The sequence below is a fragment of the Camarhynchus parvulus genome, chromosome 8 (genome assembly GCF_901933205.1).
Source record: "Camarhynchus parvulus chromosome 8, STF_HiC, whole genome shotgun sequence".
In the NCBI taxonomy this organism is placed as follows: Eukaryota; Metazoa; Chordata; class Aves; order Passeriformes; family Thraupidae; genus Camarhynchus; species Camarhynchus parvulus.
Genome location: NC_044578.1, coordinates 15,323,214 through 15,336,497, shown reverse-complemented (window position 1 = coordinate 15,336,497; position 13,284 = coordinate 15,323,214). Strand labels below are relative to the sequence as shown.

General features: G+C 42.0%; 1 protein-coding gene across 2 annotated transcripts in view; it reads right to left on the bottom strand.

Moving 5' to 3' along the window:
* PKN2 (protein kinase N2) overlaps positions 1-7,777 on the bottom strand; it is a 56,731-nt gene extending 48,954 nt beyond the window's left edge. Inside the window, exon 1 of one of the 2 annotated variants that reach the window (XM_030953896.1) lies at positions 7,457-7,777. In XM_030953896.1, the coding sequence (XP_030809756.1) occupies positions 7,457-7,504 (48 nt within the window). In that variant the 5' untranslated portion in view covers positions 7,505-7,777. Of the gene's footprint in view, positions 1-6,681; positions 7,084-7,456 lie in introns of those variants that run through there. The other variant, XM_030953897.1, reaches the window with a different exon arrangement.
* Between the last annotated feature and the right edge of the window lie 5,507 nt (positions 7,778-13,284).

The following is a 13,284-nucleotide window of genomic DNA, read 5'->3' as shown; positions in this document are numbered from 1 at the left end:
TTCTCTGGGTTTAGGGCTCAGAAAACTACTATTGTTGTATTTACCCACAAGAAAAGTTCTCCTTTCTGACCTGATCTGCTTGAAAGTGTTTCATCACAGTAACAAACAGAGCCCCACAATATTCCTGAGATTTATCTTACAACTTTAGTACAATCTATTAGTACCTTGGTATTGCAGACTTAATTATGCCTTCTCCTGGCTACAGATTTGCTGCCTATTGCATTTTGCTACATCCTAATAACAAGTGTGGAAAGTTAATGGAAAGCTCCCTGGTTCTTCTCAATAGAAACAGAACTGATTCTGCTACTTTAATTTTCAGGCTTATGTGTTCTTGTATTTAATGGAACTTAAAATGTATGAACCCTACTACCATGTTGCAAGGTAACAAACGTCAGAAAAACCTCAAGAGAAAACCCAGTTTTCTTTAACACCAGACTCCCACACATAACACTAAGACAGGAGCCAGGTATTAAAGCTTTCTGATTCAAGCTCTCTGATCTGCACTTATTTAGAGAAGGAGCCAGAAACTCCTATCATTTAAAAGACAATATATCTCCAGTGAAGAAAACAAGGCTTAAAGGAATCCATAGGAATTGGAGGTAGAAAAAGTGAACTAATTTAGTCACATCCACATTAAGGTTTTTACTAACCCTGTTTGTATGTTGGGCCAGAGCACACTGTCCCTGGATCTTGCCACCTATCAGGCTTTCTTCATGGCACAAAAAAGAACAGGGAAATGCTTCATTCACTAAACTTTCACAGCCCAGCCCTTTCCAGTTATCATTTCTTAATTGGTATCTATCTGATAGCTAGCTATGTATCTTCAGTAAAATAACAAAGGCTTTCAGTAGGGATATACTTGGCCTAGGAAAATACACTTCTGCTAATATTCCTATTTTTCTCTGTCCAGTGGAAGTAACAAATTCTATTACTGAGACCACAGTCTTGCCATCTCCGTGCATCCACTCTAGAAGTTTTCTGTACACTGCAGCACCAGCAGCAGTAAACAGGAAGTACAGCCACAGTGGGCATAATGCTGATACAAAGCATAGGAAACTGTATCTATAGCTAACATCAAGAAAAAGGCGTGGCCTGCTCTGAAAAACAATCAGCTCACCACCACCCAGCTGGTGGTCCCACTTCTGAGCCATAGTAACTGATCACACGAACCCTCTCAGCTCACCCTACTGATGAAGTTGAATGCACTACCTCAAATAGCCTCGTTTCAGCCTCTTCTACTAAGCAGAGTAGAACAGCAGCAGAACTCCCAGCAAAGCTGGCCCATTTCGCTGAATATAACCCTGCAAATGCACACTACTATCCTGTTCATGTCAGGGTCTCCTCACCACAGAAACCCCAGCCATCTCATCCTCACCAGATATCAGAATTTGCATGGCAAACTTGATAGATTCCACAAAACTTCCTTAGTTTGACATACAATCACAGAATTCCTGAAAGTTTGGAAAATCATTCCACAAAATCATGAGAAAACCGAGCAGTACTTTGCTCCAAAGGATGTACTCCCAGACGGCCATGCAAGTAGCTCAATTCACTGGTGAGGTGTCAAACAGTAAGTAAGTGGTAGCTGTAAAATGGCAGTGACAAAAATTGTGTTGATTTGTGTCACTATGACATAACTGTATTGCTGCAGTTCAAATAAACAAACATATCATATCTGCTGGTACTTGTAAGGACAGGCCTAAAGCATTTTGTTAGCTAACGGTATTATTAGTTTCTGTTTCGATGTAGTACTTCTCAATCATATCTCAAACTAGCAGAAGCCATGGATTCAATTTTACAACATAAATCTCATTTCTTTAAAAAGAACCACCCCCACCCACACCAAACAGTAGCAAAGATGCTCTTTTGCTTGTGTCAGGAACTGCAGACCAAGCATTAATAATTAAAGCTTCAACGTACCATACAAATGCTTTGCCCATGCTACAGTAAAGTCTCAGGAGAGATGCTTCAGCTCAGTCTGTTCCTGAACCCATTCACTTACTGGACCCATGTAGTGAAAAAACAAAACCAACAAAAAGCCTACCATCAACCAATTTGTACCAGCTGTACAAGTGTGTACAAAACAAAACAAAACAAAAAAAAAAAAAAAAAAAAAAAAAAAAAGCAGACAGAGCCCTCCACTGCACGTAACACATACAAGACTTTGTTACTCTATGAATTTATGTAGAGGTCTTAGTCTTTAATTCAGCACTGGGGCACTGATGAAGAAATCTTTAATCCCAACATGAAATCCTCAAACCACTGTTTCCCAATGTCAAGGACATATTTATCTAGTTATTCTACTGCAGATTTTAGGTTACACTGTAATGAATGACCTTCTTCCAGAAGAGCTATTACATATAGCGTAACTAAATATTTTCCACTAGCCATCACTAATAATTTATCTTGAGTTAAAGTAACAGATCTGGGTCCTAAAAAGACAGCTACTCTGATAAAGAAAATTCAGTCAAATGTATAGAAGTCTAAATGATCTACAAGTTCCTGTGTTAACAGGAAGACTAAGAGAATTCAAAAAAAAAAAAAAAAACAAACCCCAAAACAAAACAAAAAACTCCACCCAGCCACCTACCAAAAGGTATTTTAAGGACTGTTTATGTTCCAGTGAGAACAGGATGCATATTTTGCTAATACAATATTTGAACACAGGAATGTTTAAAGAGTATATACATCCACAAATGGAAAAAAAAACTGAAGTGCTTTTCTAAATCCACCAATTGTGAAAACATTTGTAGGGACCTAAGAAGTCCCAAGCAGTTGTACATCCTTTCTAAACGGCAATTGACTAGTTCAGGATATTTTCACCTGAATGTGACATTTGTTTCCTCCTGAAGAAACAAGAGTCATTCAAAATTATTTAAAGCTAATCTGTCCTAGCTGAATATTATTTGAAGGCAGTCTTACTGCTGAGTGTTCAGCCCAATTACAATGTTTCTTCAAAACAGATTAATTAGGTTACTTGTACCTTTTTACAGTGTCCTTAGGCACTTTGACCACAGCTAATAATAAATACCCAGTACTTTCTAACTCTAAAAAAAGCAGGCATCATTACCTCTATTCTAGAGATGAGGAAATGGAGACATGAGTAAGCAAAGCCATCTGCCTAATGTCACCTAGCTGAGAGCAGAGAAGCCAGGAATGAAATACAGGTTTTCAGAGTTCCAGCTAGTAGTTTAACAATTACAAGTGCCCAATTTTATACACATTTATATACAAAACATAGTTGTATAACCTCAGACTCAACTGTCCAATTTGTATCATGCAGACCAATAAAATACTAAGCATTGTTCAGTCACATTAATTTAACAGATATTCTTGCCCTAGATATGAAATGGAAAAATAAAATAAAAAACTATACGGATGTACCATCATATAATTGTAATTTACATATTTCAGTTGTGATACTGTTCATCACTATTTAAAAAAAAATTACTGTGGCCTTTGAACATGATTCTGTCAGGAAATTTATGCTTTATGATCTCTAAGTACAGCACTTTAGGAAATTAGGTGACCAGGGTATTAAAACAAAATGTCCATTAAAAATGTCCCTTTATGCTGGCCAGTATAAAGACATTTTTCACAATGTTCTGTAATATTAAAAATATGTATGATGGTTGAGTTTGAAAAATTAATTCCAGGAAGAGACTTTAATATTTCCATTTGAAGCAATGGAGGGTTTGTTACATGCTTATTCATCTCACGGCATAGCCCAAGTTCTCTGTCTTGCCCAAACAATTTCACATAAGCAAATAAACCCAAGTAATATACTTTTTTCCTGATATTAAACAAGTATTGCTTTGCAAAACACAACTTTGAATGAAGTGAAAATTTTTGTAAAATAAATCCTGTAACATTAACAATAAAAGCCTCCAGTTTAGAAGATTTACAGTACTGTCTAGAAAAGAAGTGGTAGTGAACACCTGGAAGTCGACAAGTGTAATCACTGTGCATACACAATGGTTTCATTTAAATACTCTAAGTAATAATTTCTGTTAATCCAGCCATACCAATTTACTATACTGACATCTACCATCACTGCCAAGAAAGCATATACACTTCACAAAAAATTTCTTTTTAATAATGATTTGAAAAAAACAAACCAAACTTTCTTCCATAAAAACCTTTAAAATATTTTATCTTGTGGATCCCTTATTTAACAAACTACAGCACTGTATGTTAAGAGTTTAATTTCTTTGAAGAAACAGAGCTGGCACTTCCACCAGGAAGCAAAGAGTTAAAGACTGTGCAATTAACCTGAGAGCAAGCACTGGAGAGGCTAGTTTACCTGGTGTACAAAGTTCTAAGGGATGCAAGCCCAGAGAAGGACAGCAGAATTTTGGAAGGGAAGGCAACATCAGCAATACTGATTCTTACCCAAGCTCATTCCTCCTCCTACTAAAGAACCTGTACTAGAGATAAAAGGAGGTAAAAAAGGGTAATCTGGATTTATGTAATCTTCCAATCTTTAGCAATCAGGCAATTTTGCTGGTGAAGCTACCAGAACAAACTAAAAAGAGGCTTTGCTTATTGACAAGTTTGCCTTGTACTTTGCATTTGCTAACTACTGAGAAATAAGCGTTGCATTTTTCACCCTGAACAGCCTTAAGTTTAAAGCTTGCTAACTAGCAAGATATACTTTCTACATCTCACTATCAGTCTGGAAAATGTTTAAAGTAAAATAAAATATACAAGAATGGATACAATATTTTGTAGAAAAAGCAGGACAGAAATATTAAGTGGATGTTTGCTGGCAGAGATTTATAAGCAACTGCTCTATCTAATATGGCATCACTTATTTAAAATACAAAACTTCCATTGTGAGAAGTGAGATCTAGAGTCTATTTAAGGCCTGTTTAATTAAGCCTTTGAAACAAGGACACATACTGCATCTGTTTTACCACTTGCTTATTAGCAACTAGTTACTTTGCCCTTTCGTTTTTCGTATTTTCTCAGAATCCACTTCACATCCTGTTAGTCAGTAGTTGTGCCAGTCTGCTAATCTTTCTGTCAGGAGCATTCAATTGATTCATAACTACTGATCCACCTCTATCAACTTCACCCCAAGCTAACAGTTTCCTTACAGCACGCTGGAGTACACAGGGCTGTCATAACCAGAAGCACACAGCCCTTAGCACAGCACAAAGCAATGCGTTATATTGATCACTGACTGACACTTTAGAGCCCGTGGCAGGAACAAGCTTGGCATTTACACTGAGTTTAGCTTGTTTTCAGTAAGTTTTCACATCTATTAACGAAATATTTAGATCACACATCACCCATGATCTAGATCAACCCATGGACTTGACCCTTTAAACTTCTACTGTAGCCATGAATTCTTCAACTTCCTCATCTTTCTGTGCAGGATTGCAATATGCAAGCAAAAGTCTGTTTCACATATAAGCACTTTGAGAGTTCTTATGATTGAGGAAGTTCCCTCCTGAAGAAACACGAGTGAAATGGCGTATCTCACACTTCCCTCTAGTTCCCTTTACTTTCAGACAATACCACTAAAGCAACTTTTATGTACAGGTATATGAAAAGCAATTTGTTTATGTATAGGTATATGAAAAGCAATTTGTTTTGAGGTATTCCCAAGCAGAACTACATTGATGCCTTTGTATTTCACTGCTAATATACAGCATGGCAAACAACACTATCCTTACAGCAGTTCTTTCTGATATGAAAGTTCTTCTCAAAAATACCTAAAAGTTAGCAGTTCACAAAGCTTAAACCCCACTGGCATTCCCATGTTAACTTAACCTTTCTGTCTTGTGCAAGAAGCTGTATTTATTAATACAGAAGTTTCATATATAATGGAACAGATAGTGCAATCCAAGAACCTAATCCATCCTAGATTTTTTGGTTGGTTGGTGGGTTTTTGTTTAGTTGATTTTTGGGGGTTTTTTTTTTTTTTTTTTAATTAGTACTACTGTCAGTCTCATCTTTCAAGAGAAAAAGTAACAAAACAAAAACAAAAGCAACCTTTCCAATGCCCACAAAGAAAAATCTCCACTCATTTCTGTTTAAAGTAATTAGAATCCTGCTTTGGGTACTTCTACAGAAATGTTGCTTCCATTTAGCCTACTTGAAACACTGCTACAGTTAGTTATTCACACAGCTCTCCAAACAGGTTTACAAGCTTTTACATCATCGTATCAAGTTTGTATTAACATACTGATTCTTCCTAGGCACTCATGAGCCACTGATTAAAGTTCAGCATTTTAGATGGATTCTTAGCCTTCAGCCATCTCATGTGCTACAATATTAAGTAGACTCCTACATCTATTGTGCCTTCTCTTCCTTTGCTATTCAAGTGAACACACCTCCAACATTCAGAACTACAGGAGAACTTAACAGCATTACATAAATAAAATTACTTTTTCTAAGACATGCCTTTCTAATTTTTATTTGACCATTAAATCCAATACTTTCCATTTATGGACTTCTTACTTTGGTTCATTGTCCAACTAATAAATTCAGAGACACATTCTTTGCCTGGGTAAACATAACAATTTGCACGGATTAAGTGATGTATAATTAAAATTAAAAAAAAGAAAAAAGAAAAGCAAGCTTTCTTCGGAACAAGGAAGCTGAAGAGGTAGCAGGTTGTGCTGACATATAAAGATAAGAGTGCAAAAGCGAAGCTCCGGAATTGCATCTAACCTTGCAGCTGGCAAGAAGAAAAGTAACAGTTGCACAGGCAACCAAACCCGGTCAAATTACAGCGATGGAAATCTTTAAGCCTCGAGCTTTCAACCTTTAACAGTGTTGCGGGGGTCTTTTGGGATTGTTCTTTCGTAGTGACAAGAACCCTTGCCGTGTGACAAATCAAGTCGATCGCACCATTTTCTCCTCTTCCCAAGCTCAGCGTTCAAGGCCTACAAGAAGGAAGCTGCTCGGCTCCTGCGCGGTGCCGTGTCCAGAGGAGAGAGAGGTTCTTTGCCTGACCCTGACGCGGGCGTGGGGTGGCCACCGGGAGCCCTCTGGGCCCGGCCCGGGCGAGCGCCGTGCCCCGGGCGGGGGGGAGGGCGAGAACTCCGGCCCCCGTAGGGGCTCCGGGCGCGGGCAGCCTTGGGGCGGGCGGACGGATATCCCGGCGGGGCCGCGGCGGGGCCGGGGGCGCGGCCCGGGCAGGCCCCGCCGGAGGGACGCGGCCGCTCGGCGGGGGAAGGAGGAGCCGAGCGCAGACAAAAGCGGGTCGCGGCCGGCGGCGGGGTGGGGCCGTGACCAGGCGGCGGCGCCTCCGCTCCCGGGGGAGAGCAGCGGGAAGAAGCCCGGGGTGGGCACGGGCTTCCGCCGACCCCCCGGCCCGGGATGGGCTGGGGTGGGCGTCCCGCGCCGAGCGGCGGGCAGGGGGCGGCGGGGCGCGGCGTCTCCTCCGTCCTCCCCGCCAGGAAGGGAGGGGAGCGGGGCTGGGGCGGCGCCCCTCGCCGCTTACCTGCAGCTCGGTGAAGAGGATCTCCCTCTCGGCCGCGTTGGACGCCATTTCGCCGGGGTTTGAAGTCCGCACCTGGGCGCTGCTGCTGCCGCTGCCGCCGCCGCCGGCGGGGAGGGGAGCGAGGGAGGCGGGTCCGGGGCCGGGACTAAGGGCGCATCGGGGGCGGGGGGAGCGCTCCGTGCTCGGGCAGGCGGGCGGGGGGTGCGCGGGGGGGCAGCTGCCGACCCCTCTACTCTCATGGGGGTCGCGGTGGGCTGTGGGGCGCGGTGCGGCGCGTTCCCCGCGGGGCGGTGCGGAGCGGCGCGCTCCCCCGCGGTGCGGCACGGCGCGCTCGGAGCGGCGCGGAGCGGCGCGGTGCGTTCCCCGCCGTGCGGTGCTCGCCGTGCGCTCCCCGCCCGGGCGCGGCGCTCGGCCCTGGCAGCGCTGGGGCCGCCGCGGCTGCTGCGCCTGCGGCCGCCGCCGATGTCGCACCATTTGGCTGTCACCCTGTCGCAAAGGCGTCGCTGCTTTGCGGCTCCCGGAGCACGTGACTGAGCGGGGAGGAAGAGCGGGCTCCGTCGGAGGCGGAGAGCGGTGCGCGCCGCCCGCCTCACCTGCCCCGCGCGGGCCGAGCGGCGCGAGGCGCCGAGCGCGGGAAGGCGCGCGCGAGGCCCCTCAGCACCCTCATTGCCCTCACTCCCCTCAGCCCCCTCATTGCCCTCCCTCCCCTCAGCCCCTCACTCCCCTCAGCCCCGCGGCCGCCTCGCCACCTCCCACCTTGCACGCTCCCCTGGTTGCGCTTCCCCATCCGTTAGGCTCCAGCTCTGGGAATCATGTCGTTTCCTCCTGTGGTGGCGGGGTTTGGGGGCCGTGTGGCACATTCCTGGTGTTGGGGGCTGCAGGGGCTCGGCTCTCCCGGGCCTCGGAGATGGGTGAAGCCCTCAGTTTGTTGGGTAGCGAAGGCAGGTAGCTCAGGAAGGAGAGTTCACGCTTGTCTCAAGCAGCCACCTGCCGCCCTGGGGACCTGGAGCAGTGGCCCAGGAGGTTGTGGTGAGTGGGGGCTGTAAATGCCGTTTTTAACAGTTTAAAGGGCTAAACATTGGTACTTGGGATGCTTGGTGAGTTTTTTGGGGGGTTGGCACTGTTCAGTTAATCTGCAGAGTAATAAGCTTCTCAGAACTTCAAAATCGGTTTGAGTGTCTGGGAGGAAATGGTTTCTCTTTCCTCGTGGCACTATGTGACAACACCGTTCATTTTCTGCTTCCTGCCTGTGCCGAGGGTCGGTGGTTTTCTTCACCTATCCATTAAACGTGTGCTTTCTGCTGTCGACTCTATACACACGTGCTTTCCCATTCCACCCTAATATTTGATGCTACGTTCAGCTGATTGGACTAATGCAAAATGCTCTGTGGAAGCAATTATAGCTGTTTGGGGGTTTTTGTTTTGTTTTTTCTCTGTGCAGTTCATGTAAAATTCATAAGCTGAGGCATTTTGATAGATTCAACTTCATGGAAGCATCATCAGCATTTGCTCTGTATATGCTGCTGCATCTCTGTATGGCTACAGACCAATAGTCTGTTTGCTCTAGGAATGCAAGTTAAACTTTGGAGGGTTGGCTTGTTTTGTTTTCTTGAGGAACTAGGAATGGCAGAAGTCAGCATTAAATTATCAGTACTATTCCTAGCAAATTTGAAGCATTTTAAGTGTGCTTATACTTCCACTGTTGAGCACCAAACAAGCCTGACGATCTGAGGTACTATCATGCAGTAGAAAAAAATTTATGAACGTGTGCACACGGTTTCACATAAAAGAAATATTAAGATAATTCTACAGTAACAATGCACATATTTACTGAAATTACAGTTTCACTGACTTAATGTAAGTAGCTGTTTGATACAGTTCATAATCTTTCACATACACAAATTTTGTCTCTAGACTTAGTCCACATGAAGCCAGTGGCTTAATGTCTATGCTGTGTGGCCAGGCCATTACAGGCTTAGAGGAAAACTACTTGCTGATTGTGTAAAAGTCACTATTTTGGAAAGGCTCTTACCCAATGAGATGTGTGCTAGCCCAGCTTCAGTGTCAGTGGGATGAATTAGTGCTGTTTCCCTGGGCCCATGTCCACAGCCATGACATGACTTGTGGCACACAGTGCATACAAATGGGATGGGTAGGATGGGGAAAGAAAGGCTTTTATATAATAATTCCTCATTTTGCCATGATAGAATGATTCCAAATGTTTAAACTTCATTTGAACTGGTTTTGAGAACATATGTTGAAGGATATAAAGAAGTAATCAGAAATCACTGGATTACTGTGACTTAGTGACTTCATATACTTGTCAGCATGTATGTGGTCCATTACTGCAGCTCATCTCCTTGCCTGGTCCCATTGCAAAGGAGAGGATCAATGTGCTTGCATGTCTCATTTACAAGGTGTGGTCAGAGGGAAACACAGATTGTGCACCAGAGAAAATTCATAGGTAGATGAGTGGGTGTCAGCAAAGTCAGTGTAGCTTTGAGATTCTCTCTAAAACAGGCAGCTGGCTTTGGTTCATGCTCGGCCTAGCCTGCCTATCGAGTGTAGCCTAGAGCATATTATTACTTCTGTCAAGACAAGGCATGTAATCTTTTTTTGTATTCCAAATGTTACTTGCACAGCTTGGGAGGACACAGTCCTAGATTCTTTGATGGAAGTGTAGTGGCACAGGAATCTAAAGAGAAACTGGTTTGGTAAAACAATATTAGCTTAGCTAAAGCTCTTATTCTTAATAATTCTTCCTTTAGAGTCTGGAAAGTATGAGGCAGTCCTGAACATCTGTAGCTCTGCATTTAAGTGCTGTGACAGTGAATTACTGAGCAAGAGGGAACATTCCAAATGAGTCCCAAAATAGAAGGCAGTTAAGTATGTAAGTCTGAGAATTTAGCATTATATGGAATCCTGAGTTCAGCCTGTGCCTTAAAATATTTGAATGCAATCTCTTCAGCCATTATTCTGTTAGCTCATCCCTGCAGTCAATTAGCAAGCTAGAAAAGCAAACTGAATGAAATTGATGTCAATACTATTGGCTAAGCCCTTTAATTGTTTATTTTCTTCATGTTGTGATATTAAAGTTTTGTCACAAAGACCTGGAAAAATGAATAGCTGAGACTTTCAGTGTTCCTGGTACAAAACACACCTTGTGAACCCTTAAGCACAGCATAGAACACTTTATGTAAATGTTTGGGATACTGTAAGCAAAATCAAGGGTATTTTTTAGGATAGTTCTAACTAGTCCAATGTATCATGTAAGAAAGAGCATTCCTTTCAGTGAGGATTGACATGTGAAGAGCACCAGATAGGTGTTAATTATATGTAGTAAAATAATTATATTTTACTACTGGCAAAACTCTACCAGGAAAAAGTGTAATTTCTTTTTTAGGCTTTTGGTTAATTTTGCTTTAAATTAGTGATGTAGGTCTAGAGGGACAACAAGGTAGAGATGTGCCTAGATATGGGCAAATTTAAACTCTTGGAAAGAAGAAATTGGATGTGATGCTACATATGCTCTTAATAGATGAGTGGGGCAGAACAATACTAGGCCAGCTCACCACCTTTTTAAGCACAGAACAAGCTCTAAGAATTAGTGACCTTGTTAATGGGGTGGGGTAAAGCTTATTTGATTTTGCAAGTAATATTGATATCTGTTAAAGGAAATCCTTGTCTCATAAGGCAGGAATGCTAAAATTCACACCTCAAGTCAGCTTTGGGATAGCATTTAAGTTCTTTCACTTGGGAATAAAGACAACTAACTATATAAAACAAATGTAGCCCCAACATTAGTTAACAAAAATAACCTCAAACCACTACCACCACCACAACAGATTTTCAGTAATGTAACCATTAATTGTCCCTGACTTCTAGACAAAGCAATGTTACTCTTGCATAGTGAACCCTCTAAATTGGATCCTTTAAAAACATAACATAAAATTCTGAAACTATGAGGCACAGAAAAATGAAATGGAAAATTCATACATCTTTGCCTTCTTTATTTGTTTACTTCAGCCCAATGGTGTTGAAAAAATAGCATATTAATGAAGAATAGTACTTTCCATCTTCCTGTTTTGCTTTGCAAATAATTGTGGGAATAGGAGTAATCTTTGTTTTATAAAGCTTCCAATGCTACATTTTCCAATAGATTTAGGTATAAATATGTCTAGATCAGGTTAAAACTTGAGAGAAAAAAGAAATGTATATAATAATGTTTATTAGATCAACAATTTCCTGGTGTTTATTAAAGAAAATGCCTTAAATGAGAAAATAAAAAATTGAAAAAAAAATTAAAAGTGTGGATAATTTTCTGTTTTTTGAAAACTCACTTCTTTTATAGCACTTCTAAGGAGTTAATTACCTGCCTTTCACTCAGATTTCTCAAAGGGAAATCCGTGTAAGAAAAGGCTCCTGAGAGCATGTTGATGTACCAGTGCCAGTGAAGGGGATGAGTTTATGGCGCATCACAAACAGAAAACTAAAATTACTACCTACGTTTATTTAGCTCTTGTGGTGCTTGCAAATTTCATGTATACTTAAACTATTCCTTTATTACTCTTTTAATTACACAACTAATCTTACAACTTCTGTGTGGATTACTGTGATGTAATCATAACCCTCCTAGCAATTGCTGCACACTTTCTGCTTAGAATTTGTCTTCTATGTTTACTATTACCCAGGGCTAAGTGTAGGCATATGTTATGAGGTGTGGAGTGCAACAAACTTTATCTCACTATCTGTTTTATTAATTCTGGACCCTGGGAAGACTTGCAGTCAGTGAGAAAAGAGTACTCCAGGGGAAGGAGGTTCATTCCTGTTCATTATGGCCTGCTGTTTTTCTTTTCCATCTTTCTCTTATGAGGAGAAATCTGCCTTATGCCAGCTAATATCAGCAGTACCTTGAGGAGAGGAAAGCCTTACCTGTGCACAACCAGCTGTTAAGATCAGACCTCATTTTCCTAGAGGAGATCAACTTGGATTATTTGAAGTAATAACAAAATGCATTATGTCTTTACATTAAGGCTATGAGCCCACAAGTGGATCAACATTATCGATCTCTACACCTATGCTAAGTCCCGGTGATTCTAATTAATCTTGATTGTAGGATCCAGCTTATTATACTTGATGTTGTTTCTGCAAATGAACTGCCCAGATGGACTCTTGTGCTTTCATTGACTCTACTGAAGTGAATAGGGCCTGGTGCAGCACTGGTAATATCAAGACCTTATTTTCAACAATGTAGATAAGGAATCAGTCCAAACAAGGTAGCTATACCTCTGGATAGTTCCTGGTCTCATTGCTTTATTTCTGTAAATTGCAAGCACATTACTTCAAATGGTGACTAGGGGAAAATATCTTTGTTTGTTACAAAAACAAGGCAAGATGACAAATATGTCATCCTGTTATGAAGAAGGCTGATTTCCTGAAGGAATGTAGGTGGCTGGCTGTGACCTAAAGTTGCTATGAATAAACATCAGAAAATTCAGGCTCAGGAGGTAATTGAAGGACTTTCTTGTTCGGCAGTAAGGTGTGCAACTTCCTATGATTCTAGGAAAATCAAGTTCCTTCAAAAAGCTTTTCAAGTATAAAAGAGTTTTACAACTTCAGCTGGAATCCCAGTCTGCATTTGGAGGAAAGGGAAATGTATTGCAAGGGATGAGTCAGCCATGGCTTACCCAGAGAAATCTTTGCAAAAGAGATCTGTGCTTGAAAGGCTGCTGCAGGGATGTCTCTTGCATGTTTGTGGCGTGGGGTTTGACCTGCCTATGGGCAGTCTGTTGCTTCCAGAAATACGAGACTGCAGATTTGCTAGCAGC